Raw genomic sequence first — 27632 nt, 5'->3', positions numbered from 1 at the left:
TATATATATATATTATACGGTATTGAACCGTTTGATACAGATATATATATATATATATATTTATTATTTATTTATATATATTAATTTATATTATTTATTTATAATATATTTCATTTATTTATATATTAATATATATATATATATATATATATATATATATTTTTAAATATATTATAATATTTATATATATTATATATACATGACAACACACACACACACAACAGCAGTGCTACTGGTTGTTATATATATATATATATATATATATATATATATATATATATATATATATATATATACATACACACACACATATACATACACACACACATATACATACACACACACATATACATACATACATACACTATGCGTCTGCTGTGTGTCTATCTTTAATGTGTGCTAGCTTCCAGTGTTCACAACCCTCAGTAAGTAAGTCAGCAAGTATTGGCTGTCCTAAAAGTTGCTACAACTCGCTAAATTACGTCATCGCCTCATTTGCACAATTGCTCATGCTAATGTCATTGGAACCGACGGTGTAGGAGACAAAAATAACATCGTGGAAGAGACAGAAAGTGAGTGAAAAAACATCCCATTTCCAATTTATTTACAGCTACAAATTACATTTCTTTTACCAATTATTGGCTCGCTGAAAACTCGCTAAACATAGCGACAAAGTCGCTAAGTTGCCAACGCTGCCTGCTTCAAGGCTTGTCGCGTGATTAACCGTGAACATGGCTTCCATCCCTTGGAAAAACGTTATGGTGTAAAACATCGGAAGAGTCATTATTGCTGCTCAACACTTTGGCTCCTCACAAATTTGGTTTCTTCTGATTCTGGCCCAAGTAGTTATTGTGCTGTAATTCACTTTAGATCTTTACAGTTGGTTACATATGCGTCATATTAAATAGGATCGCTTCCCTTTCCTGCGAATTTCCTGTGTCCTATGGTGGAGATCATTCCCAAGAGCCCTTTCAACGTGGGCGTGGCACCCACACTGGACCTCAGCAAGGTCAAAGTGACAGGTGTGGGAGACAGTATGTACCTCAGTGATTGTTTTTGTAAACTATAAAAACACTATTTTAGTATCCTGCTGGTCATAATAAAGAAAAAAAACATGAGCTTCTGCATATTTTGGAAGAGTTTTGAGGGATAATAAATCGAGCTAGAAATGACCAAAAACTGCCTCCTTTAAAGACTTACTGTTGTAAAAAAGAAAAAAAAAATCAAATGCTCTTTGATTTTTCACGACACTGCACCAGGAGTGATTTGGTACCTAGAAGAAATCCATATACAGCAATGCCTATTCCACATTTCACAAAAACCTACAGCAATAATGACAAAAGGCATCAAACATTTAAAGTGTTTATTGAGCAAAATAACAAACCAATAAAAAAAAAATATTACTTGGAATATTTGATGATGGAGGAAATCAGATTTGGCCTGAATTTCAGCTCATATGTCCACAAATGCAATGTGTTGGAAATCAAAGCGTTACCTCATATGAAGGGTTGGAGTTTGTCCTGAATGCCTTGTGAGGCAGAGGCACTTTAGACGGAGGCTCAAGATAGCAGCACGTGGCGATAACATGGGCGTATCAGCCGCATCGCCACTTAGGAAGGTCCAGTGTTTGTGTGCTGGACTGGTGTTTGCACAGAGACAGATCTACATTTTATTCCAAATCACATCTTTATTGGTTCTCATCAAGAAATCGGTCACTCAAAGTTCCTCTCAAAGAAAGGAAAATCTGAAACTCTACATTCAGCCAACAAAAACCTCGACATTCATTAAAAAGTTTAGAAATCAGTACTTGTGACTGAATAACAGAAATGTAGGAAACCATATTTGATGAAGCAGCTTTCAGGTCCACGATTGCCAAAGTCATCAGAGATTTCAGTTCATTAATACTTTAGCTTGGTTTGTTTTTTTTCTTACAGTATTCAGCCATATTTTATCTAAGCATTGAACCCTTTAAACCCACCTTCCTCTTTTATGCAATAAATAAACATATCAAACTCAGCTGATACTCCTTAAAGTCAGATTGGTGAAAGTGTAAAAACTAAGGGAGAATTTTGGTGCCTAAAAGGCCTTAAACAACATTTGCCTTGTTGGTGAAGCAATAAAGTAAAATGTGTTTTTTCTCCGAGGAAATTTCCAAGGAGGGGTGAAGTGAAAGCACTCTGAGCCACAGCTGCTTTCAATTGTAAACAGCAAACTGATGTGGAAAAGGTTTAGCTAAAGAATAATCAGATGTCAGGTCATAAATGCAATAAAACAAACAAACAAACAAAAAAAAACTACCAATAAACCGCAAATATTCATCTTTCTAGTTCTTCATTTTTTTCCTCCCTCTCAGGCTTTCGAGCTGTCAGAGTACGTGGGGAGCTTCAGTCCTCCCACTGAGTCGGGTCGCTCACACGAAGATCAGAAATGCTTCAGCTGAAATGAGAAAAGCTTCTTGTTCTGAGCACAGCTTTGTCCTCTAGTCGCCCACTCTCAGAGCGGGGCGAGCTGCTGTGATTGGCTCTCATCTTTCCACTGCCCTCCTGCGGGACACCTGAGAGTGGATATGATTGGCTGGGGGTGACTGCATGGGGGGAGGCTCCCGGGGTCAGGACTGTATTGTTCCCTTTAGGTACCACATCCCTGCGTGGCTGCTGCAGCACTCCTGAAAACCAGACAACAGGTTAGATCAGTGGACAACATCTGGTTGAAAGGCGGACGTTGAGACTCAGAACTGGGCTCACATTAAGCAGCCGGTCGATGTCGGCTTTAGACACGTCTCCAAGCTCCTGAGCCAGTCTGGCCTGGATTATGTTCCTCCTGACCCGGTAGTTCTTGGTGAACACATCATAGAGCAGCCGGCGGTGCTACAGGGAGAACAAAACCACACAGAAGTATGAATTCAACTCTGCAGAATGCAGCTGAAACACCTGAAGTGAGCAGACTACCAACATATAACAAGGTGGTAAATACATCAGAGGGTTGCTTGGGCGCACTGGTGGTATAAAAGACATACAGAGCTTCTGGGTCTTAAGTGTGAAACTGCACAGAAGTGCCTTAAACCTTCATTCCTTCTAATGGGCACCGACTTCCAGTCCTATACAAATTTCAAGGAAAACGCCCCTCTGCCCCATGTAATCATGTTTTTAGTTTAATGGGCTCAGTCACTCATCTGAGGTCATCTTGCATAAAAGAAAAATATGGTTCACTTTGGGAAATTTTGGTCATATTATGTCTCAGAGAGGAGGCTTATATTTGGGATTAGCTAATCACTTGTGACTGACAAGACGTGAGCCAATGAGTACGTGAGCCAAGATGGGGATGGCAGAAAATAAACAAACAAGATACGGTGGCCAAAATGCTAAAACTGATCCCCCAAAACAGGATTTTACAAACCAATGGGTGACACAGTGGCTTCACCCATCTTTCATATACAGTTTGTAGTTCAATCTTAATATCACTAAATCAGCACATTAGGAAATATGGATAAATTGCAAGACTGGGTCAGTAGCAGCTTGTTTTTGTAACTCCTGGCAAAAGAAATGCTTTCACATGTAACAACGCATAAAAGCACAACTTGTTTGATGTAATCGGCTAAATTCAGTGGCTTGTTTTATTTCTCCTTGTTTCCAAATGCTGTGCTGAGCTAACTAAGTAGTGGCTGTATTATATTTATTGGTCCCTTTTTAATTCTGCACTAGCGTTTTAAATAAATTAGCAATGCCACACACTGATTGACCAAAGCAAGTCTATGTCAGAAATCGAAGAAAACACTTCACAGAACTGCATCTTACTTTAGTGTTGCAGTCAGACGCAATCGTGGCCCACACTGAAACATCACTGATTCATTAAAAAAATAATAATAATAAATTGTTCTTTTAAATTCTTGTGAAGTTCAGCGATTGCTGTGAGCGTTTACCTTGTCGAAGTCCTCTCCGGTCTCCCACAAGCCAAACACCTTTTGTTCATCTGGGGCTGCTTTGGTCTGAGCAGGAAACTGAAGTTAGAGGGAAACAGAAATGTTAGGCAGGAGGATTTGATCCTTAAACCTGCTCTTAGCTCAACTGCCTGCTCAGACGGAGTCTTCTGAGATTATCTGGACTGTGTTGAGTGCTACACTCTGTAGCTGAAAAATGAAACAACAGTTCCTCTAATGATCACCCGAGTCTGGCTTCACAAACTAGCAAAACACAAATACAGAAGCTTCAAAGTGCAAACTGCAGAGACCAGCGGGTGGCTGTGTCCATCTTTGTGTACAGTCTATGTTTTAGCCATGATCTGAGTATCATGTTATGAAACAGTGTTGTTTTTCCTCATCATTTTGGTTTGAACTTTGAAAATTCTCACATCACTCTTTGACATATTTAAACAAACTAATTTGAATATGATGAATATGTAGCCAAAGGGGCAACACTTCCTGGTTTCTTTGCAGAGTACTAACGAATCATGTTGGATCAGGCTTTGGTTGTATGCAAGTGAGCACTTTGTGTGCAGGGCAAAGGAAGAGCTGCAATTGCCGAATAGCATCATAAAACCATCTGCTACTAACTACTCTAACTACTCTTTGTTTCTTATTCTTATCTGCATTTTTAAAGAAACAAAGTCTTGGCCCAGATTACTCAAACTACTCTTGCTGCTCATAAACCCCTGAAAATGTTGTCATCACCCTCAGAGTCTAAGTCTAGATTCTCTGTGGGTCAACAATAGGTGAGACGAGATGAGTTCAACTGTAGCTAGACACTGGTTTACAGATTGTTACAGCTTTAAACAAAGTCTCTAGTTAATAGCCAAATGTCCCATTAAAAACCATTTTAGCAGCATGGTTCAGTCACATGTTGTTTGCTGAGTTTATATAAACTCTTCTCTCTGCGGTGCTGATGTTCCTCACAGATTGATCATATGCTGAAAGACTAAATTCAGTGGTCGGGCTCTTCTTTCTCCGCAAACTAAGAAGAGCAGGAGCACCAGCCCCCATCATGTACACTTTCTACAGAGGCACCATCGAGAGCATCCTGTCGAGCTGCATCACTGTGTGGTTTGGAGCCTGCAGTGCGTCCTGTCATAGAACCCTCCAACGCATAGTGAGAGCTGCAGAGAGGATCATTGGTGTCTCTCTCCCCTCCCTCCAGGACATTTACAGCACCCGTCTCACCAAAAAAGCCCTTTGCATAGCGGCTGATCCCACGCACCCAATGCAAAGCTTCTTCAAGCTGCTGCCATCGGGGAGGAGACTGCGGAGTCTCCAGGCCAGGACCAGCAGGCTGAAGGACAGCTTCATCCATCAGGCTGTCAGGAAGCTTAACTCCCTCCCGATTCTGCCCCCTCTCCCCTCTCTCCTCCACGGTCTCACTGAACTCTGTCACACACACTCACACTCACACACACACACTCTCTGACTCACTCACTGGCCTGCACCAGTTACCAGTCACTTTGTGGAGCATTGGACTGCCATTACCTCATAAGACTTTGTGTTACACTATCTCATACCGTACATTACCAAATCTCCATTTGCACTATTTGCTTATTTGCACTACTCTGCCTGGTTTGCACTCAATGTCATTTACCCTTATATTGTATATTGTATAGCTTTCTTGTTATATGTAAAATTGTATTATATTATTTAATTTTTACTTTAAAATATTTTACTTGCATTTTTAATCACTCTTATATTTAAATGTTCATTTTCTATTTTATCTAGGGATTGAGAGTAACGAAGTTTCTATTCTCTGTATGTCCTGTACATGTGGCAGAATTGACAATAAAGTTGACTTTGACTTGACTTTGAAGTCAGGCCCGAGGCCCTTTACAGCATGTTCTCCTACTCGCTCGCTCCGCTGTCCTGTCTCCTCTTCACTGCACTAACTACTAAAGACCCAAAAATACACCTAAAAATAATAATAAAGAAAAAACCTCTTCATAGTAGCTCAAAAACAAAAAAGAGGGAGGCGCCATCTAGTGGCACTATTCTGCAATTGCACTTTGCAAGATAACTGCCTCTCTTATATATATCATGTGGCCTGAGAATGCCTCGGGATCCTCTAGGAGGAGCTGCGAAGCACTGATGGGGAGAAGGATGTGTGGGATATCCTGCTTAGTCTGCCTCCAGCACAACCAAACTGTGTTTAAGAGGAAGATGATGGATGGTTAGAAGTTATTACGTAGATGTTTAGATAAGATGTCCACTAAACCAGACTGCAGATGTTCGGATTAGCCATTTCTACTCTTGCACAGCAACATCCAAAACATTTCTGTGATAATTTTGTGCATTTCATTCCAATAAACGACATACAAAAAAAGACTCACAGGCACCATTATCTGTTTGCACTGTTGGCTGAGCAGTATGGCGTCCTGTAGCATGTGATCCGAGATGGAGTGGAAGACGCTCCGGCCGACCGGTATGGACGCCACGTGGAGGTTAAACAGCCTCTTCAGCTCATTCAACGTGATCACAAAATGCTTCCGGAAAGTTTTTATCACAAAGTCCTGCAGCTCCGGGGACGCCGTGTTGGCGGGACTCCCTCCGTTGGTGTGATCAAAGTCGGGGGAGGTGGCACTGGGGTAACCATTGAGAGAACCGTTGGGGATTGAGGAGGAGCAGGATGTGTCCATTGGCTCGTCTTCACTGTTGCTGACTGGCTCCTGTTTGATGTGGATGCTGCTTCCTGCGCGTCTGTCCTCCAGGTCCTTCTGCAGGGTCGACTGGTTTTCTTGCGCTCGCTCCTGAGCCATCTTCAGACGCTGTTCCCCGCTGATGTGGACAGGATCTAGAAAACACCGCATAGATCACTTGAATAAGCTCAGCAGAGTATACCGATATCATTTCAGGGGTGTTTGACAAAATGTAACTCGGTACAAACCAGGCTGAGCGGACTTCTTTGGCACAAAGTCTTCTTTAGAGAAATTAAACACCTTTTCCAGCCTTCAGGAAAATAAACAAGCCAGATTATTCCACTGCAGCAAAAACATTTAATAGTGCTAAACTGCTGATGTGTTGCCCTTTCAGTGTGTCGCTTACTTGCTCTGGATGCCAAGCCACAGCATGTTCTGCCTGTGGGCAACATCTGGGTGTTTCTTAATAAAGTCTACATCAGTAGGCAACAGGAACTCCCAGCCCCGGTTTGCCCGAGGAGCCGCCACATGTTCCAGGAACTCTTTCACGTCTTCTGGGGGAAGCTGAAGGAAGAAGGAGGAAGGTGTTAGCTCTCTTTACCTGAATGTACCGAACAACTTCAGCTTCCAGGTCACAAATGCAAAAGAGAGCAATACAAAAGAGAGCATTGTCGAGGATGCAACACAACTTAAAGGACTAATTCAAAGTGCAATGAACCTCTAATTAAAAATAAATAAATAAAAAACGCAGCCTAAGCAATTAACTTTGCACAGCTACTTCTCCTGAGCCATGTCGGTTACTAACAAACAGAAACATTGAATCAAGCATCTCATTTTGGTCTCGTCCTTACTTTGATGATTGATGCAATCTCCTTTCTCATCACAGAGCGCTCCAGAGTGAACCTCCACATCTACGAAATGAAAAGATGACTTAAACTGTGCCTGTCAAGCATTATGCTGTAGCTTCATTAAAGGAGGAACAACTGAGAGAAGCTCACCACAAAGTCTCTGCCACGACAGAGCACCTCAGCAGGAACACCACTGTGAGCACTGAAGGTGTTTTTGGGATACAGAACATCACTGTGGAGGAAAATTTAAAACCCACATCAGTCATTTTCCCACTCAATATAAAAACATGGAATTAGACAAGACCTGCTTGACCTGTGGTTCATTTTAACGTTTCAGTTAGATAAAAGATTCCTGGTCTTACCTCTTGATAACCCAGTTCCCCTGAACCAGCAGCGCCACCTGTTGGATGCAGCGCAGCACTGAGGTCGAGTCTGTGCCAGACGCGAGCAGGCCCATCAAATTAGCAAATGGCATTACCTTCACTGGAGAGGAGAGACAGCGAAATGAATGGTATGATGATGATGTTGCCGTTTATGCTTTAGTGCCCCCACGTGGTACAAAGAAAAACTGCACAGGAAATGTTGAGTGCCATGGATGTTTGCATGTGTGTTAAAAAATAATAATAACAATACATTGTAAAAAAATAAATAAAATAAAAAGCTGTTCTTTATCATGTTATCCTACCATTCTTCATCAGAGTCTTGACTTGCTCTCCGAGTGGCAGAGTGCGGAGTTGGGCCATAGAGAGCACATTACTGGGACCCACAGGCTTCACCCTGACACACAGAGAGGAAAGCAAGTTAATGATACGATTCACAGACTGTCACTGAGTTGGCATGCAGATGTACGTGCCAGAAGAGAGGGGCACACTTACACTTTCTCCTCTGCAAGAGGCGGCATCAGCATCGCCAGATACTCCCTGAGAAAATGAGAGAGGAGTGAGAGAGGAGAACAGAACAGCAGCAGAACTAAAACTGCATCAACATACAGCTCATCAGTGCCTAAGAAATAAACTACACATCCAATTTAATTCAGATAATAAAAAAGCACAAGTATCAAGAAGTTATTTATTTGTACTCACTTTGGAGTTTTGACTAGTTCAGAGTTCTCCGAGGCATCCACTGACTGACAGAACAGGTACTGCCTTTCATGCTCTGAGCGCCCGCCCTGAATTCGATGTTGCAAACACAAACTGCTTTATGATGATGCATAACCAGCACAAATCTCATAACGTCAGCGCTCATGAAAGGAGACAAATTCATCCTTAATAGTGAGTACTCCCTCTACCTTGACTCCGTGATAGGTCAGGTGAACCCAGGGCTCCTCCGCCTGCTTCTTCTGAAGGAATTCGTATGACTGGATCCTCCTCTGTCGGGCCTGCTCCGACTCGGGACGAGCAAACCTCACCTGGAGCACGAGCAGGTGAACTTAAATCAGTGTAATTATGATAATGGATTGCATTTTCACTATTCATTCACTCTCACATTCACACACTGGTGGAGGCAAGCTACAGTTGTAGCCAGACTGGACTGCCAGAAGCAAGGCTGCCAACACCAGTAGGCGGTAGGGTAAAGTGTCTTTACCCTGGTCTTTACCAAGGACACAACGACCAGGACAGACAGCCCAGCAACCTTCCGGTTACAGATACACTTCCCAACCCCCTGAGCCACGGTCGCCTGAGCTTGTTTGTGTTTAAGCATTTACCGTAATAGCCTTGGCTTCCTCCTCAGCTTCATCCTGGGAGGAGTCTCCACCTGTACACACAAGACTCTGGTCAAATAACTGTAATCATACCTGCTCCTACCATGATGTTTGAGGAAACATCTAAAAATAAACATATAACATGCTTTAAAGCAGGGATGGGGAATTAATTTCTCCAAGGGGCAAATATTAAAAAACTGGGACTGTTGTGGAGGTCCACACCAATAAACCCTCCACAACAGTCCCAGTTTCTTATAACTGCCACTTGGAAAAATGTAAAGAAGAGCTACAAACTCATTTTATTCAGTCTTAACTTCAGTAAGGATGACATTTGGCAGCCTCCCTTGTACCCTAATAGAAAAGTGTAAAACCTCAGTGAGGAGTTTCTGAGGTTTTCCCCAAGGCTGGCTGCATAGGCAGAAACTATCCTCACTAACATCTGATGCACACACACAGTCATTTTGTTCTGTAAGCAGGCATGGAATATGACAAAAATCACTCAGTTCAGGAAAGATCAAGGTTTTCTAGGAGTAAACGATTAAGGTTTTCAAACAAAAGATAAACTGTGTATACTAAATAATCCTTCTCAGAATTTAATCTGGAAAACAAGAAAAGCAGGCACACCTTCATTGGCCGCCTCCCTCTCTCTGGTTTTGTTGTCGGCCTTATCCAGGTAAGAGAAGCTGGGCCTCATCTGAAGAATTCCAGTCAGAGGTGTGACGTGAAGCTCACCTGTTAACGCCATCAATAAAACAACCAGGTCATAAATCCTACTCTGATTGGAGTGGACTCATCATAATATGTGTGGTTCAATGGCTGATTGTTTTTATCTTTTGGTGCGAGGTCACAAAGCCAAAACACAAACATGGTGCCACAATGTACAACACGGGCTGCTGAACCCGTTAATCAGGTCAGACCTTTGCGAAACACAGCAGCTGCGTATCTGGAGGTGTTGGTGGTGGCCTGGATGGAGGAGAAGGTCTGCTTGTCCATCATTTTACTAGAAAGGGGGAAAAACTGAACAGTCAGACCAGAAGCAGGACCTGAATCAAAGAAGAATGTATAAATCAAAGAACATACGCAGAGTAGGTGTTGGTTTCGTCATAACCCGTGCCGTCCACATTTAGGGCGATTTGCTCTCCTTTACTGCGACAGTAGTTTGGACTCACTGTGTCCATGGATATTTCCAGCTCCACCTGTATAAGGAGCCGTACATAAATGATAAACAACTACAAACACCCGATTTAATGACTTTCAACATTTCTGAAAACTTGTAATACAAAAAATCTTATCTTATAATTTAACCTGATGTAACCAATTAACTTGAGAAATTGGTGATATCCAATACTTTAATATTTCCTCCTATTCACACATCTCCCCTGAAACTGAAACACATTTTCAACAAAACACAAAATACATCAACATCAAGTTTCTGGTTACCCTTTGCTGCTTGGGTTTGATCTTAGCCGCCAAGTGGGTGACATCATCATAGGTCATGGTGGCTGGTCGAACAGGGTACTGCATCAGGGGAAAGCGGTGAACTCAATTAGTGACTCTTTGAACATTAAACATCAATCACACCCCAGACGGTCCAGATAAGTTAGAGAAACTGCTCACATGTGGGCTCGTGAGGTCGTGCTCATCAGTGCACGGGTACTACAAAGGGAAAAGCTCACCTGGAAAAGATACAGCTTATCTGCGAGGCTTTTGGCGAGGTACACGTCGATCTAGAAAAAACACAAACATAGATCAAAGTCAAACAGGCTGACGTCAGGAGCCAACAGCCAAACCAGACTTTCCTCCAAAGTTCCCGAACTCAGGGTCATAGCAGGGTGAGAGGTTGGGTACACCCTGGACAGGTCGCCAGTCTGTCGAAGGGCTAACACAGAGAGACAGACAAGTAGGGCTGCAGCATTTGAATATTTAAGTAATTCAGTTTGCCTGTCGACTCAGAAATCGAATGAAACTCACAACACACCTGGCAGAACATCATGTTATTTAGCTCGTCATATTCCAGCCACAGAAATTCTTTTGTCCATGAAACCAAAAAAGCTGCGCTTTCTTTTTGCCTCATAGTCTGATTTGTCATAACTTCTCCGTTTTGTGGTCGGCTTTTCTTTGGCTGCCCCTTCTTCACCCTGACCTGTCTTATTTGGCTGAGCAGAACTAAAATACCGGCGTAAATCCTGCTGCTTTTACACACGCACTCACATACGCTCAGCGATTCTCTGCGCGATCAACCTCTCACATGTTTAAGCTTGCTGCGGGAGATTTCACTTGTCACGTTTGAATAGTAAGCTAATGAGTGATAAGACGATGTCAGAGGAATTGGTGCGCAAATTATCGTCACTCACCAATCAGTGCTGTCGCTCTCTACACACCGTTCGCGCGATTGCAAAGTAAAGTGAAAGCAAAAAACAAGCGCAAATTCAAACATGATTTCAATGTCACATATTGACAGAGGCTCATCGATGTCAATGACAGAATTACTCAGCTACATTTTTGAAAGAATGCAAAAGCATTGACATATATTTTTCCTTCCTATGATAGCCCGACGGGCAGGGCTGAGATAGATTTTGGTAGCCCGACTGGAAAAATCACTAGCCCTGGGATGTCGGGCTAGCGATTTTGCGAGCCATGTTTTTTCTTTGATTCTAAAAGTTTTGTTAGGAGAGCCTTTAAATAAATATGGCTTAGTACACCCCATGCCCTCTTTAGATTCACCTCTGTGTGCTGCAGGTATCACTGCAATACAAAGTATTAAAGTTGTCTTCAGACTTCGTTAGCAGTTAATCCGCATAATTTAATGTAACGCCTGTAGCCTCTTTGTGGTGCGTTTATGTAGACAGAGACAGCGTGTCTTTGGGCTGTGGGTCGAGCACTCTGAGAGAACATGCAAAACCCACTGAAAGATACTAAATTCGAACTCATGACCTTCTTGCTGAGAGGCAGGAGTGCCTCACAACTAACCACCGTGCCACCAAGTAAATAATAGATTATTAAAATCAGCCGTGTCTCCACTTAGTTCAAACAAATCCTTTTCCTGCTGAGAAATCAGCTGCCAGAAGTAGTCAAGCCATGATCACTAAGCAGTTAATGAACTGTATCCCTGTCAAGTTGAAAGGCACTGTAGAACCTTCAGCACCAATTACTAAAGTACATATTTAAAGTCATTAAATATGTATGCTGTACAATCATTCCACCCTGGAAAATGATCACTTCAAAGAAATAATTAAAAGCCAAAAATTGCCAATGACGACTATATGTAAAATTCACACTACAACTATGAGTATAAACGCTGATATTTGCTGCCAGGTGATTTCATTACCTGTTAATACACCTAACAGAGACTATGCATGGAAAACACCTGGGAACTGTTTACTTCCCGTGAGGCTGTTCACACTGATAAACGCAGAACAGCAATAAAAGGTGCACAGGGCAGAAAAAAAATGCTGTATCATACTTTATTAGGTCAGTGAGACATGTAATATCCTTTCACTTAAGGCTGTAAACATACCTCCTCTATAATGGGGTCGTCATCATCACCGCTGGCCATGTTGATGTGATCAGAGCAAGAAGGTGAGATGGGCAAATCTTGGGGGAGAGGGGAAGGGGGTGCAACCTGGAAAAATAAAAAACAAACTGGGTCACAGGAGCTAAATGTCCGGCTGCACACTCCTGTTACTGTTATGGAGTGGCTACACCCAGGCAGGCAACAAAGGCACCAGATGACAGGAACTTAGTGATCCTGCACATCACAGTTACATCACAGTTCAGTCAGGAGGTGTCAGTATTGGTAATAGCCGATACTCTTCAATTAACTCAACAAGTAAACCATAAGATGCTAAAGTAGTCAACTTCCTATGGTGATTGTGCCGCCTGTCGTGTGATGCTTTCACGGACACACAGGTAAAATCCACATGATGCAACACAGCAGTAAAAGACTCCTCCTCGTGGAAACATAACCCTATCAAACACTGTGTCAAGCTAATTAAAAAAAAGTATGACGCCAATTTACTGGCTGCCTATATAGAGTGTTTATGGTTAAGTTAGCTCCATTAGCAGCAAACCCTGCGAGCATTTATCACAGGGCCTACACAACACAGCGGGTGCTTTTTTTTTTATTCCTATGTAAAAACAACACCAATATAAAGAAGATAGGATACACAGCACTAAGCTGAAGATGTCTGTTTCCTGTAAACAAACGTACAAGCAACAATATTAGCTACCAAGGCGGTAGCTAGCAAATGTAGCCTAGCGTGAGCTAGCTTAGCATGGCGTGCTTAGTTAAAATAACACAGATTCAATCAGCGGGCCTGATTTTAACTCTTCTTTATGTAAGAATAGCAGATTCCTCCCTCACCTGCACACTTCACCGTTCAGCTTTGGCTATCTCATCCGGGTGTAGCTAGCCCAGGAGCGTGGTGCGGAGAGCTGGTGCTGAAGTGGAGTTTAACTCAAGACAGCTGTAGTCTACTGCTGCTGTGATACCATGTTGACTCTGCTCCACACAGACACGTGGGGAGGAGCCCGCGCCCATAATGCACAGCGAGTCCGCTTGTGTCATTATTTTAGTACGTTCTTCATTTATAACCAACTACCCCTCGGTATTACCTAGGTATTACTTGTGGACAATTTAAGTTTTCAGATAAAATTGTTTCGTGAATAGAACGGGAAAAACATATTCTGGCAGCGGTGGGATTCGAACCCACGCCCCCGAAGAGACTGGAGCCTTAATCCAGCGCCTTAGACCGCTCGGCCACGCTACCGTTGTGATACAATACATTGAAACAGAGGCTAATAGCAAATATAAAGCCTCCTGACTATAAAGTTTGGAATGTACCCGTTTTAAATGGACTTCAGACAAAAATGATGTAATATGAAATCCAAGGACATGCAAAATATACCCTGAAGTCTCCTGGGAAATTAAAAATTGTGTTTTTTATTATTGCACTTCTATTAAGTTCGTTTTTTGAGACTGCAGCAGCAAATACAGGATAAACGTGTCCTCAATAGACAGAGAGGAGTCGTTACAGACTTTAACTTCAAATCACGTCTGCAGCACAGAGTCAGCCTTGCTAATCAGCTTCCTAGTGTGAGTGGAGCTGCTGTTAAGACAGATAGCTACAACAAAAAAAGTGCACGTCGTACGTACGTCATCTGTTTGAAAACCTCATGTTTATTCTGAAAAAATTACTCTTGCCATTGTGGTCAATTAAAATATACTACAGCTTAATCTTTTTCTTAGTTGACCATCAAAATTTTCTTTCAAGGGATTTGCTTTGCCCATGTGGGCCACTGCATATTTCTTGTAAGCGGATTTTGGGGGCTTCTTTCGTTGTTGGACCCTCTCAGTTCATGATGTAAAACCTGCACTACAGCAGTTTACAGTTCATCACAGGCTTGAAACTTAGCGATTCCAGACTATACCGACCAATCTTCCTCTTCTCTGAGGATAATAGTATGGGTCTTCTTCCAGAACTTGGCAAAGTGGTGACATATCTCTGAGCTCTGGGATCAGAGAAAACTGCAAAGAAAAACAAGACTAGTGAGCTGAAGCATTTACTTGTTTTCTTTTGTCCCATAACCAATCTGACTGCAAATTAACTTATTTTAGTTAATGGTGCAAAAAACTAAGGTAAATTGTTTCTGTTATGACACTCACAAAACACCCTCATTTTAGGTTACAAGAGTCCTTCCACTAGTTAGAAAAATCACAACAGGATCATGATTGGTAAAAAGAAAGGCAAACTTTTATTTTACAGTTTCATATTCCAAGCACTTTTCTTTATCACACATATTCTCTTAAACATAAACATGTTAACATCTGGGTCAAAATAAGTAAATCTTTTTTGATAGGTCAGACCTTTTCATTCATAGAATCACATTAACTTAACTCTAAAGGTTAATATAGACATGAAATGAAAGAAATGAGGAGCCAGGAAATCTAGCTTTACAACCATACAGAAAGAATCCTGAAGATAAAAGTCTGATGCTGAATGGCTCAACACACACCAAACGCGCACACAAACAAACCACCAACACCAAAAAAATCTGTCATAAAAACAGTAATGTAAACTGAAGTCATTCAGGTTTTACCCAGAATGTGTAAAAAAAACAAAAAAAGAAAGAAAAACAGCCACACATCAAGTCTCGTGGCCTTTTTGGAGGTTAAAATAAATCTCTTTTATGTCGTGGAGTTACTCCTCCATTTGTGCCCAGGCTTCTTCAGCTTTCATGTAGTACTGGTTAGCCAGTCGACCCTTCATGGCCGCCATGGCGGCTTCTGCAGCTTCAGTAAAAAGGTCACCTGCAAGAGAGAGATAGGATGAGATGTTACAGGCAGTCGCTCCACTAAACAGAAGTGAACCCAACCCCACGACCATCATGTGAGACTAAAGCTTCTCCGTGCCACAGATCAAAATCACAAGCCCTACTGCTTCACTGGGAAAACGGTCAGACAGAAACTGGTGTACGATTTCTTGAAGTTAAAATTCTGCACTCGGCATCGGGTTGAACCTGCTCTCTGTGGGTCTGCGGCGAGGTTGTGGCCTCCCTCCTGGTACATCTCTGCCTCTCTGGCCAGCAGAAGGTGGCGAGGCTCGTCCTGGGTCCCATCGAACTCTCCTCCTTCGTCGTAGTCCATCATGTTCAGCGCACTGTTGTACCAGTGAACCGCCTCGGCCCAGTCCTGCTTTCTGTGAAGGCGAAAGGATAAAATGCTTTAACTCACAAATCACCACCACTTAAAAAAAGCAACTGTAAAAATCCAACCGGCCACAAGAGGGAAGTACTATCAAGCAAAGGCAGGATTCCTACGTTTCAACTGAAACATCTGCTTTGAATGAACCTTCACTCACCTGTCAGCAGACAGACCGACTCCAGTATCAAAGGCTCTGGCCACTATGATCATAGAAGATCTGTCGCCAGCCTCAGCAGCCTGCAGCAGATACTTGAAACCTCTCATCCTGTTTCCTGCATTATCCTGCCAACAACACACACACATCAGAATATAAAGCCACCCTGTGAAGTTAAGCTCAACAAAAGAAAGGAAAATAGATGGCGCACAGTACCTCCAGCTCCATGTCTGGCAGTATATGATGAGGTAGCTGCAGACAGCACTGTCCCAAAGCTACGATGGCCTCCAGTTCTCCACACATGGCAGCTCTCTCCAGGTGGTACATGGCCGACTCCTGGTCCCATTGTTCGTCCTTCTCGCAGAAACGACCCGCTTCGTGGTACCGGACCATAGCCAAGTGGACCTGGGTGGGAGATAAAGAATATAAGCGCTTGAAGCATGCAGAGCTGCCTCATTGTGTTTGGTTTGCGATAGGAGGAGTTTGGACTGAACTGAATGCTTAGAATCAAAGAAAGATTTCAAAAATTGTAACAATGTAAGTGTTTTTAGTGTTGGTGGGACCAGAGTTAAATAGTGGCACGGAAACATTAAATTAACTAATGTTTCCTCCTCTTACTTTTCCAAGAATCGACTGGCCGATCTTCTTCTGCAGCAGATTGTTGAGTCGTTCCACCTCGGTGGCCACACAGGAAGGTCGGTGGACGTGAGCGCGGGATGAGTGATAGAAGGTCCACTTCTCCTCGGTCAACTGAACAGAAGAAGCAGGCACCAAAGATCCAAGAAAGAAGAAAAGGACAAAAAAAGTTACCATCTGATATTCACTGCAAGAAATAATATTATGGTTGAAAAGTCACACTGCAGTCTCAGAGGTGTACCCATCCAGGAAAGTCTGCTTTGAGCTCAGAGATGGAGGAGTACATCCCTGTTAATGCAAAAGGAGCGCACATACAGACACACACACACAGTTATAGAAGTGAGAATAAGCGGGATGGCAGAGCAGGCGAAGGTAAAGGAGGTAGATGGTGTTTCAGTTCCAAGTATCACTTTTTATCTCCGTTTGTATTTTCCAATTGTTTTCGTTCACTAAATAAATAAAGCAGGCGTCAACAGGAAAATAGCGACAGCGAGTTCAATCCACACAAATCGGAACCGTTCGAAAAGCAGAGCCATCATGCTGGAGGCAAACATTATGCTTCACGGCTAAAAAAAGACTGCAAAGCGCTGCACAGGGAAACACCTGGCTCAGGAGCTTCCATGCAAATAATCACCCATTCGTTGTCAGGAGTGTTTGAGTTTAAGTTCGCAGAGACTCTTGGAGGAGCTACCATCTTCCTCTAGTGAGGGGAAACAAAGTAGGAGGAGTGGAATTAGAGGAGAGGTAAGGAGGGGCTTTCATGGTTAAACAAGTGATGGGGAAAACAAAAGTAAAGATGATGTTCAAAGGGAAATTAAAGTAGGGTTATTTGATTAAAGTGGTGATGATGATGATTAAGAACGAGGTGAGGAAGGGATTTAGGGATATTTATGTTTCTTTACCCGTCTGACACTTTCCTCGTCCGACTCTGAATATTGTCTGTTGTAGCGATGATGGATCTATGTGACAATATGACACGGACTGTAAAACCAGCTGTCACGAAATCTAACAAGTGTTGAATAAGTGCATCGACGGGGCATGATGAAGCTCATTTCAGGTAATATGCAAGAGGACGTTCACAAACTGGATCCAAAAGCGGGATTTGGATCACAGGAAAAATACATTTAATGATTAACTAAAAGCTTCCTCTGTCCATTTCTGTTGAGCAGTGACAAAAATCTTTACCCCGTCTATGTGGTCATTTGGGTCTCCTTCACTCCTCCTCTCGCTCGGGTAGCCGCTGTCCCCGCCGTTTTCTGATTCCTAAAGACAAAAATTAAGACAAGAATTTCTGATTCCTGGTGGTAAACTTTTGTCAACAAGTCAGCTACACAGATATAGTTTTAAATAATGTAAGTAATGCTGTTAATCAATGTGAAGCTTGGGGTTGGGTGATGATGTTGAGTGATGATGCAGCGCTCTGTGTTTTTTTTAAATGTGCTTTCTTTCATTGCTTGTGCTGTTTAGAGCCACTCTCACCATCAGTTTTTACTTACCCTGTGTTCGCTTGTGTTGCTCATTCTGTCGTGTTCATACATTCCGATAAAAGACGAGCCTGTAAAATTGAAATAAAATGCAAAACCACTCACCACTTTAGCTCCTCAGCATGTAAGCTATGTCTGAATACTTGTGTATCTCAAGATATCTCTAGATACCTCTGCTAGCAAATTTCTAGTAACATACAATGACATAAATGTCTATACTAATCTGTCTACTAACTCGACATGAGTACTGTCAACGCTGAAATCCTCCTTCTGGCTAAAAATAGATTATTGGTTCCTCTTGTTTTGCACATGTGACCATGTCACTGTCAATACTTTGTCCAAGTACTCTTAGTGCACTTTATTTATACGTAGTCGTCTGTGTGAATGCTTTTATTCATTCAAATTAACGAGAAAATGGAAAAATACCAGATCTGAGAATGAATCACAACATGGACTGTATATGAAAGATGGACATGTTACTGCCATACTAGCAAGGGGGATTCCTCTGGTTGTAAAAAACTTTCCAGTTACATAGAAGTCTCTGCTCACATGATTTGCGATCTCAGTAAACACATTCCTGATGGGTTTAAGAACTCTATCACTACTTTTAAGCTTCATTTAATAAATCAAATAAAACATGTGGTTCTAGTTAGAATCAAATAGAGCGATGAGGCAATTGATTCACGTCTCGCTCGTTACATCCCTTTTTAAAATACCAAGAGCTTCATGACTGGACTTTGCTAACTACTATGTCTATTTTTATATATACAGTAACATTTTCTGTGGGTCTTGCTTGCATTTACTGATTGCTAACTTGCCTATAGAGCCAGCTGCAGTTGGGGGGGAGCAGGGAAGGATGAGAGGGGAGCAGGGGATCGATTCCATGTCGCTCATGCTCTCATCTGCAGACGAGGTCTCAGACAGGCGGGATAGGAGCGGAGGCGCCCGGCTGGCCGACATGGTGCGAACACGAGGAGAACCGCAGTGCTCCTCTGAGCCTCTCAGCACAGTCTGGGCTGACTTCTACAATGAGAAAAAAAAAAGGAAGAAAGATGAAAATAAAAAGAGGAAGAACTCAGAATTTCTCTTTCTTTTTGTTCTCTGCTCTTTTAAGCCACAGACCAACATCTTCTACCAGGATATAAACTTTCAGCAGACATTCATGCCTAAATATGGAAACTGTGAGCAAAGTGAGATACAGCTGCAAGCAGCAATGAGGAAGCCAAACAGCTCAGCAGGACAAGTGGAAGAGGAAGCTTTCGTGAGTTTGGCTTTCCAAAAGAAAGAAAAGCAAAAAACCCAAACTGGTCCACACAGGAAGTGATTCGCTCGCACACCACTTTGCTACTGATGGTTGTTTGTTTCCAGGTAATAAACCAACCAATAAATATAGGTAATAAATATAACCCCCCCCCCACACACACACACACACACACACACTGCTGCTACTTCTACTTTAAAGGCTGCTGCTTTCAGTCCCTAATATTTAAAGCATGATTAAAACATAATTACGAGCAGTTTGTTGGTGCCGTCCAGCTGGGACATCTCCGCAGGGGAAATGTCGAAAGGCGTCAGGCCCATGCTTTTGCAGATCTTGTTACACAGATGCGAGTGGAAGAACAGGGCCATGCCTCGAACACCTGAAACACAGGTGTGATCAGGTTGAAGCTTTTTAAACACTTACTGATCTAAGTTTGTAGCAGCAGTTTGCTGAAAGGTAAGCATACCTAGATTTCCGTCTCCAAAGTCGGTCCCCTTCGCTGTGTGGATCTGAGGGTCGGTGTAGAGATCGCCGACTCCCTGGATGTCCACCACGATCAGCTGGTGGCCCGACCGCTCAAAGCTGAAGTGACTGAAGGCCTGACGGAGAAAAGAGGGAAATTATATTTGACTGTGTCTTCAGCTTGTGTCTTTAGCATGTATTCATACCACTCCACAGGTGACCACTCACCTGTGGAGTGAGGCGGATGTTGTCGTCCCTGACAAAGCCGGAATTGGAGTTGTACTTGATGTACTTGCCCTCGATGTAATGCTCCAGGTGGAAGAGAGGTTTACTGGGTCGGTTTGTCATCTCCACCACACACATCTGCATGATGTCCACCTGAGGATTTAAAACGGAACGAGGATTACGAGGCATCATCTGATTCTGATACTGGGGGGTGAGGGTGATAAGAGATGACAGGAGGCAACTTAAGATAAGACCCGGATCTTTTAAAAATATTGGTAAATGTACAAATATATACCTGCAAGCGAAAACTGAAGGCTCCAGAGTTCACTAAATGCTCCGTTACAGACAGTTTTTTCTGGTCTTGGCTCTGTATGGTGTCACTGAGAGCCGATATCCCTAATATGGTCATCTCTGAAGCCCCACCCACCTGCTGTTCAAGTCTTCTGTTTGTGAGGGGCAGCCAATCATAAGAAAGTTAACTCAAAGTGGGAGCAGCTAAAGGGTCAGCATAAGATAATAAAAGGAAAATAATTTTCATTTAATTGGAAATCACATTTGAGTCTTTTCTCAACCGCTTATCCGAATAGTATATAAATATTTGAAAAAAAAGAAAAAAAAGAAGCACCAATCAGAGGCCAGTACGTCTTCCCAAACTCTTTCTGTTGACTTCCCCTGATTTTATCGATACCACCTCATTTCTCCCGTACCTGTTTGGGAGGTCGGTGGCGATTGTACTCCTCGCCCCAAAGTTTGGCCTCCATCTGCAGCCTGACGTCCTCAAAGTAAACATTTCTATCCACCGTCTCCATGTAACGCTTGGCCACATAGTTGGACGCCGACTTCCAGTTGCTGCTGTGTGAGAAATTCGACAGCTTCTTCCTGCAGGGTAAAGGGATCACAGTAAATCTACATTACTTTAAAGATAAAGAAACTCCCTCGCTGCTTTAAATCTTAATAAAAATACATAAATAAAGCCTTCTTCATAAATAATAGATATCAGATGTGCCCCAAGTGATCTCAGGTCACAGAAGAAAAACTGATTTAAATCCACATGTGTATAAATCCAAGAGGAAAAACATGCTTCTTTTTTAGGACCTTTAATGTTTGCGCTGGTGGATGCTGGGAGATTTATTTTTAAACGGAAAATAACTAAAGTGTGTGTGTGTGTGTGTTAATTGATGGCTCTCTTACATTCCCAACATAACAGATGATTGACCTTTAACAATTAGAGTGTTAGGCCTTTTCTCTGGGATTCTGCAGTGCCATGCAAAAGCCAGTGCAGCCGTGATGGCGCCGCCCACTGCGATTTTAACCAATTAACATCCAGGGAACCAATACTATGAGAAAGAGTTAGAAATGAGCTCCATGTCCCGCCACAAGAGACTTCACAGAGCCCGTTTAGCGTGTTTCTCAGAAAATAATGAACATGTCAGCTGCTGCTATCCTGACAGAGAAATGTGAGGAATGTTGACCTGCGCTGCTTTCTAATTTAAGAGAGACATTTTCCTCTGTTTTGTTTACAAAGAGACCAGAACGTCATGAGGGCAACAGTCATTAGATAAGAAGCGATGAATATAGACTCACGCTCTGAAGCACTCCCTCATGGCCCCTTTCCCAAAAGGCTGTGAGAAACAAGACAAGGGGACATAAATTAGATGAGAGAGAAAGACACTGTGAGTTCCTAAAGTAAAGTGAGGTGTAGTACCTGTGTACCCATCTTCATGTGGATCTGGTCTTGAACCCATTCCCCTGTAACGGCATTGTACCTGTGAAGATGAACAGCTATATTAATTATCTATTTAATTACATACTATTAAAAATTTAAAAGAGGATTTGACATCTATGTATTTTTAAAAAAAACCCCAAAAAAAACGAAGATGCGAGGATCGCCGTTTTGTTTTGCAAAACAAAAATCAACTATAAACTTGTGTTTTTTAACATGCGAATAATATGAGTTAACAACATTTAGGCTTTTTAACGTTTAAAGTATTAGCAGCTACTAACACGTTGTTCAGCTGACTTAACAACGTGCACAGCACTTCTGTGAAGAAGTGGGTTTGGTGATAATGTAAAACAGGAACACTGACATTTAGCTTCTGTAACCTCTGCTGTAACCCGATGTGCACCTCCCTGTAAATATACTGCAACTATTCATCACACTGGCAGACTGGACAGGAAAAAAAAAAATGGAGGTGGACATTTCTTTTTAATAATTAAACGAACAATGAACTGAGAAAAAACGTGAAAGTAGAATAAATTTTAGGTGTAGCCAAATCTATCAGCGTCTGCTCGTCTCCCACTGGTGTAAATTTCACTGAGCAGCTTTAAAGGACTCCAAAAGCAATGAGTACTCGCTCATGTATCTGCAGCTGCCCGTGTATGATCCGCGCCTGAGTGTACTTCAGCTCTGCAATCGTGTCTTCTTGCTGTGACACATCTGTGGCTCATGTGTTGTTGTTTTTTTTAGTCACAGAGCAGCACCTCTAACCTGGCTGTGCCGGGGAGAAGATGTCCGTGTTTATTTTCTCAGATTGTTTTCCACCTATTACTTTGTTAATCATTCACAGGCCCATCGCCTCGCTGACCTGCCTTTTTGAAGCCATTCCCCTTCCTCGATCAATAACCCAGCACACCGAGAAAACAGAGATAAAACTATTCATCACAGAAGTTATTTAAGCTTCTTACTTCTGTTCATGTTTGCCCAGTGCAGTCTCTCCATCAGCAGCCCATTAATTATTCTTATCAAGGAAGCACATGCAAGCATCGAGTTTCCTTTGCACACAAAAACAACAAGGAGAGAAGAATGTAGCAGGGAGGGAACGACTTTTCATTTAAGGTCATTTTGACCTCTCTTATTCGTTTTGTTTAGGACTGACGTTATTTTGGAGTGGAGGGAGTTGACTATAGTGATATAAATGTGGGTGTGAACACTATCAGACAGGATCAGACTGTCTGTTTGGCCCGTCTGGGCGTGTGTCCCGAGTTAATGTATGCTGGATGTACTAAAAGTGCAGCTGCACGTCCTAAAACTCTAAACTCTATTTTTCCGCCCACGGAAAAACGAGCCCTGTTCCCTTTCCAACATCTAATCTCTGCTTTAGGAACGCAACGTACTATGACTTTCATCTCACTGAGTTCCTCCTGCAGGGGGGCAAAGAGGAGTGAGGTTACACGAGGGTAAAATTAGCACATGTAATGGGAGCATGAGGGCAAATCCCACCCCTGACGATCCCTCCTCCCCCGCAGTCAAATACAAGCTCTCCGTCTGGTTACGTAACGGGATTTTTCCTCCTGCTTTTTGTCCGCACCCAGTGAACTCATGTGTGCTTCTGCAGTTTGGACTGTGAGAGCTGTTCATGCAGCAGCCACAGGATTCTGTGGTCATAATATCTGGATGCACATTCAGCATCACACCCAAGTTCATGGGGCCAACAGACGCCAGAGATGTTTGTGTACAGTTAATAATAGCAGAGCATCACTGACCGAGATATGAGCAACAGAGAATAAATGAGGTCTGCTGTCGGTTCAAGACGAGCCCAAACAACTCATTGAAATGATTTAAAACTACTCTTTTTTTATACTTTTACAGATATACACAAAGGCCGAGTTCACTTTTTCCTCATATCTATAAAAATTGATGCTCTACTGCTTTTCATTTGCATAATAGGCAGTTATTTTCGGTGGAAAAACTAAAAAGAAGAAAACACTGCACACCTCCAGCTCACCACCAAACTTAACGACTAGGAGAAGAACATAAAGCTCTAAAGGGTTGGATATCTTCCTCAGCAGTTACTGCAGAGCACAAACTGAGCCAAAGGAGGGCAAATATTACTCACATGACTGTCACATTTTTGCTGTATACGTCGATAAGCAACAGTATGCGAACATTTCAGTCATTTCAACTTCATTTAAAGCTTGTTGCACTGGCTCCTGAGTGGTTAAAACATCAGTTAATGCAGATTTAATTTGAATTTTCTGATTGACAAACAATGTTATGATTACAGACTGGCTGCCTTTTAAATTTATTAGGTTAAGATTTGGCTGTTTTTCCTGGCACAGAACTTGCTTTTTGGGAGATATTACACTTGCATGCACAATCTGTAAAAGCAGATTTATTCACGTATGATTTCTGACCATTTGCTGAACAAAAATGTCTGTTTATCTCTGTAAATGGAATCTAAATCAACAGAGATTACGTTAAAAACATGATTTTGTATCAGTTCTGTTTAATTTTCTTGTATTCAGGCCAAAACCTCTTGGGTGGAGGGCCCAAAATAACCCCATTCAGAAAAATAAGCTGCACACAGCAATATTCTCACACAACAGGAAAAACACTGCTGAAATTGATGATCTTGTTCTGGTACTTTACATGCTGGAACAAGCCCTACTTAACTGAACACTTGTTGAAGCACAGTGTAAACACTCAAAGGGTCAAACAGAAGAGGTCAAATCTGCTGTGAAAGAGTTTCATCTTTGCCACAAAGTCAAAGTCAGACCTGTAACGAATGCAGGGTTCAGTCGCTATCTCCTCCAGGTGAAACTGCGCCCAGGGGTCGGGCATCGCTTTCGCCTTTTCGATAGCGTGCAGCCATGTTGCCTGGTAGAAAAACAAGAGAGAGAAATATAAAGATCTTATGAGCTCGGGAGCAGAATAAGAGTCAGTTTCTCACATCAGGATTGCTCGAACACAGAAGACAGAGGGGAAGCCCTTCCATGCAAAGCTGTTTAATCTGCACAATAAAAGCACTTCTAAGCCAGTCTGTTCTCTTTACTCAACAATGCATGCATTGTTTTTTCTGCAATTATAATCAGCTCTCAAATTGAAATCTATAATGTCACGATTTCTGCATTAGAGGGCTCTCCCTCTCGATTTAGGGAGTCAAAACAACCACATGGCTCACAACAAAGCACACAAACATGAAGCAGACACTGAAAACAAATACCACAGGAGAATGAAGCCATGGTAATGAGTGGATTTCTGGGCTGTAAGGTCGCCGTAAATAAAATAATTTACAGCTACCTTAAAGTGAACATGTGCAGTTTTCAAAAAAATAACTTGAATCAGATGTCACGAGTAAGCTAAATCTGTTAGCAAGTAACCCAAGCCTTGGCCCAACCTACGCTGCTCAGCAGCACGTCCTCCTCGTGCGCCACTGCTCACAGTCCAGCAGATGTCTTTCTATTTAGAGTGAGGAAGGAGCAGCACTTATGTTGAAGAGGAACAGGCGACACATGTTTATCCATAAAATAAAAAATAAAATAAAAAGATCCGGGAGGGATGAAGTGGTTAAAAGTAAAAGCAGGGAGAGGCAAATTGAAGGGCAGAGTGAGGAGCTGGAGGCGTGGATGGTCAGTGGTATAAAAGGGAGAGAAGGAAAAACCAAGATTTAGATCCAAACATACCCGTGCACTCTCAGACAAAACCTTGTACGATCGATGTCCTGCCACTGTATCTGTTTCTTTTTCGTTCTATGCAAAAATAAAACAAACAAGAAAACGGATCCTTTATCATCAACAGGAAATGTATGAAACATCACTTTAGATAACATTAACAGCCCGGAGGCTCTGAAACAGCAACACCACCACCGCCACACAAAAATTTAAAGAGCCGCGCGCACTGAATCGAGCTTTTGTTGCAGCTCCCTGCTGATGTGGAGAGAGAGAGAGCCGTGTTTACACACATCATAATCACGAGGTGAAACCGCTCTCTGCTGCTTCCTGTCAGAAAGTACATTTAAATAAAAGGTGGGTTGACCAGCGCTTCACTCGAGCAAACACATAAACACACACGTTGAAATATCAGACGAGCCACACAGAACGTGTGTGCAGGCATGCGCGTATCATCACACCTTAAAAGGCAAACAGAAACATTGCAGAACTGAGAGGTGGGGATGATGCATCAGCACAACAAACTGTCATATCCCCACGTCTTATATCTCACCCTGTACATGAAGTTGGATTTAGGGAGCGAGTTTGACAGCTGCCGTGTGTAAACCAGGTTTTTAAGGTGGCTGCACACTTCTTTGGCCGAATCGTCCAGGATGGGGCAGATGAAGTGGTCTTCGTCGTCATCCTCGCTGGCGTTGGACTCGCTGAGGGAGGATGCTCTGTGTTTGAGGGCACTCCGCTGGGCAGAGGGTCTCTTGGCGCTGCCATCCTCCTCCATGCTGAACATGAGTTCGTCCTCCATGGTTTCTGTTGCTGTTTTGACAACAGAGTGTGAGAATGGACTGGAAGTAGGGAAAAAACAGTCACATGCAGAGTGCACAGTCAGGGAACCAGGTGACAGCCATGTTAGTGTATGTCCAAAACAAGCATGGATCATGGTTGCACAACTCTTACACCAAATGTGAGGACTTCAAAGGGGGCCAGACCTTCACATTTGAGTTACAGCCATATATTTCATTCAACAACACACATCATGGGAGCTCTAAGTTATCAGTAAGGCTACCAGCAATCAAAAGCATTTCCATTCATTTTATCTGTGTTATCTAGCAAGTCAGTCGGTCCTTCTGTAATCAAAGGTTACTGTGCTCTGAGAGTTTTAAAGTAGGAGCACAGGAATGCACACTCAAGAACATGCTTCTGCAGGTTCAATGTGCCCCCCACGTTGTAAAACATCTAGCAGCAGCCATTCCTGTTGTACAACTACAGCATGCAGCAGTGGAGTTTCCTACAAAGAATCATCTTCTAATTTAATCTATCGCGACCTGCTGTTAGATATGTTATAGTAAAAGTATTAAATGACCAGCCAATGAATAATCGGATGTAAAGACACACCTCTAATCCCTCAATCTTGACAGACTGTGACAGCAAATCCAGTCACCTCGGTCTTCTTCCGTCTCTCGGTATTGGTTTGCACTTAAATAGTCAAGGCTCCAGGAGCAGGAGTTCACCCCTCCTCTGAGACCAAAACAAGAGTGGATGCCTCCTAGTTCTCCGTGGTATCCTCAAGGTCCGGGACGTGCCTGGCGCAGGGCTTTTGTTCTTGTTCCGTCCACCACGGCGAAGGCTTCCCTCCGCACGTATCGCAGTGTTCTCTGTTGGCCACGCCCCTGCGTCCTGCTGCGTTCAGGACGGTCGGAAATAGAATTATAAATCGGAAATGAGTGCTTAGCGGTAAGGACGAAAAGACTTCTGACAGGTCTCAATTAGATCTGGCAAACAAATAAAAACAGCGTAAGTAGCAGTAGTTAAAATTATTATCGTACAGCCAGGCCGCAAAAGCAAAATTGTGTACTTTCACAGGAGCATTTGACAGTACCACGAGCAGAACAGTTTGTACCGTCATCCAAAGTGCCACTCCAAGCAATGGTTGCCTAGCTAAACAGGCCACGTGTGGCAGCACGGAGGTTCATCGGAAACTTTACGACCGCACTTACATGCCATTTAATAGCTATCGTGCAGGTGACAAGCCAAACATCCTTGCAAATATTTACTTGTATAACAGGGCCCCAAAATGGCTTTAGCTACCTTAACAGTGGGTTGGGAGTACGTTCTTTACGTAGCTTGCCATCACCAGTGTGTGAATGGGTAGGTGATTGTGTA

General features: G+C 42.6%; 2 protein-coding genes and 1 non-coding gene across 12 annotated transcripts; all 3 read right to left on the bottom strand.

Annotated features, from left to right (window-relative positions):
• Positions 1–1672: 1672 nt before the first annotated feature.
• Positions 1673–13905, bottom strand: polr3e (polymerase (RNA) III (DNA directed) polypeptide E). The gene is made up of 21 exons (XM_005943870.3): positions 13523–13905; positions 12677–12781; positions 10836–10886; positions 10600–10677; positions 10240–10355; positions 10077–10159; positions 9784–9891; positions 9163–9212; positions 8746–8865; positions 8540–8625; positions 8333–8377; positions 8143–8234; positions 7820–7940; positions 7608–7689; positions 7461–7520; positions 7016–7173; positions 6858–6919; positions 6304–6764; positions 3920–3997; positions 2745–2867; positions 1673–2665 (listed from the first exon to the last, which is right to left on the bottom strand). The coding sequence occupies exons 2-21, from the start codon at positions 12713–12715 to the stop codon at positions 2609–2611; spliced, it is 2070 nt and encodes a 689-aa protein (XP_005943932.1). The 5' UTR covers positions 12716–12781; positions 13523–13905; the 3' UTR covers positions 1673–2608.
• Positions 13847–13928, bottom strand: trnal-aag. The gene has a single exon. It is a non-coding gene; the product is annotated as a tRNA-Leu (tRNA).
• A 961-nt stretch (positions 13929–14889) lies between these two features.
• eef2k (eukaryotic elongation factor 2 kinase) lies at positions 14890–27148 on the bottom strand. Of its 10 annotated transcripts, none has more exons than XM_005943863.3 (20): positions 26865–27148; positions 26026–26285; positions 25488–25553; positions 24581–24681; positions 21790–21850; positions 21669–21706; positions 20792–20963; positions 20088–20237; positions 19864–19996; positions 19649–19776; positions 18955–19159; positions 18149–18207; positions 17838–17915; positions 17555–17611; positions 17287–17352; positions 16635–16766; positions 16233–16421; positions 16020–16144; positions 15679–15857; positions 14890–15469 (listed from the first exon to the last, which is right to left on the bottom strand). In XM_005943863.3, the coding sequence occupies exons 2-20, from the start codon at positions 26272–26274 to the stop codon at positions 15360–15362; spliced, it is 2298 nt and encodes a 765-aa protein (XP_005943925.1). In that variant the 5' UTR covers positions 26275–26285; positions 26865–27148; the 3' UTR covers positions 14890–15359. The 10 variants fall into 10 exon arrangements, 8 of the variants coding, with proteins under 8 accessions (XP_005943925.1, XP_005943926.1, XP_005943928.1 ...); XM_005943864.3 differs by having other exon boundaries at positions 26026–26314; positions 26865–27134; XR_317140.3 differs by having other exon boundaries at positions 15328–15469; positions 17256–17352.
• Positions 27149–27632: the final 484 nt, after the last annotated feature.

Source organism: Haplochromis burtoni, unplaced genomic scaffold, assembly GCF_018398535.1.
Source record: "Haplochromis burtoni strain Fernald_Lab_line unplaced genomic scaffold, NCSU_Asbu1 Contig_278, whole genome shotgun sequence".
NCBI lineage: Eukaryota > Metazoa > Chordata > Actinopteri > Cichliformes > Cichlidae > Haplochromis > Haplochromis burtoni.
Note: the sequence above shows the minus strand (reverse complement) of the source record. Positions and strands in the feature narration are given on the sequence as shown.

Coding starts and splice junctions, on each gene's coding strand:
- eef2k (XM_005943863.3), bottom strand. CDS start 26,274: ATGGAGGACGAACTCATGTTCAGCATGGAGGAGGATGGCAGCGCCAAG. Junction 19,997..20,087: donor ACATCCGCCTCACTCCACAG/GTGAGTGGTCAC, acceptor TTTCTCCGTCAG/GCCTTCAGTCACTTCAGCTT. Junction 18,208..18,954: donor AACTGCAGCTGGCTCTATAG/GCAAGTTAGCAA, acceptor TCAATTTTACAG/GCTCGTCTTTTATCGGAATG.
- polr3e (XM_005943870.3), bottom strand. CDS start 12,715: ATGGCCAGCGGTGATGATGACGACCCCATTATAGAGGAG. Junction 7,521..7,607: donor GTCGTGGCAGAGACTTTGTG/GTGAGCTTCTCT, acceptor TTCATTTCGTAG/ATGTGGAGGTTCACTCTGGA. Junction 2,666..2,744: donor ACATCGACCGGCTGCTTAAT/GTGAGCCCAGTT, acceptor TCTGGTTTTCAG/GAGTGCTGCAGCAGCCACGC.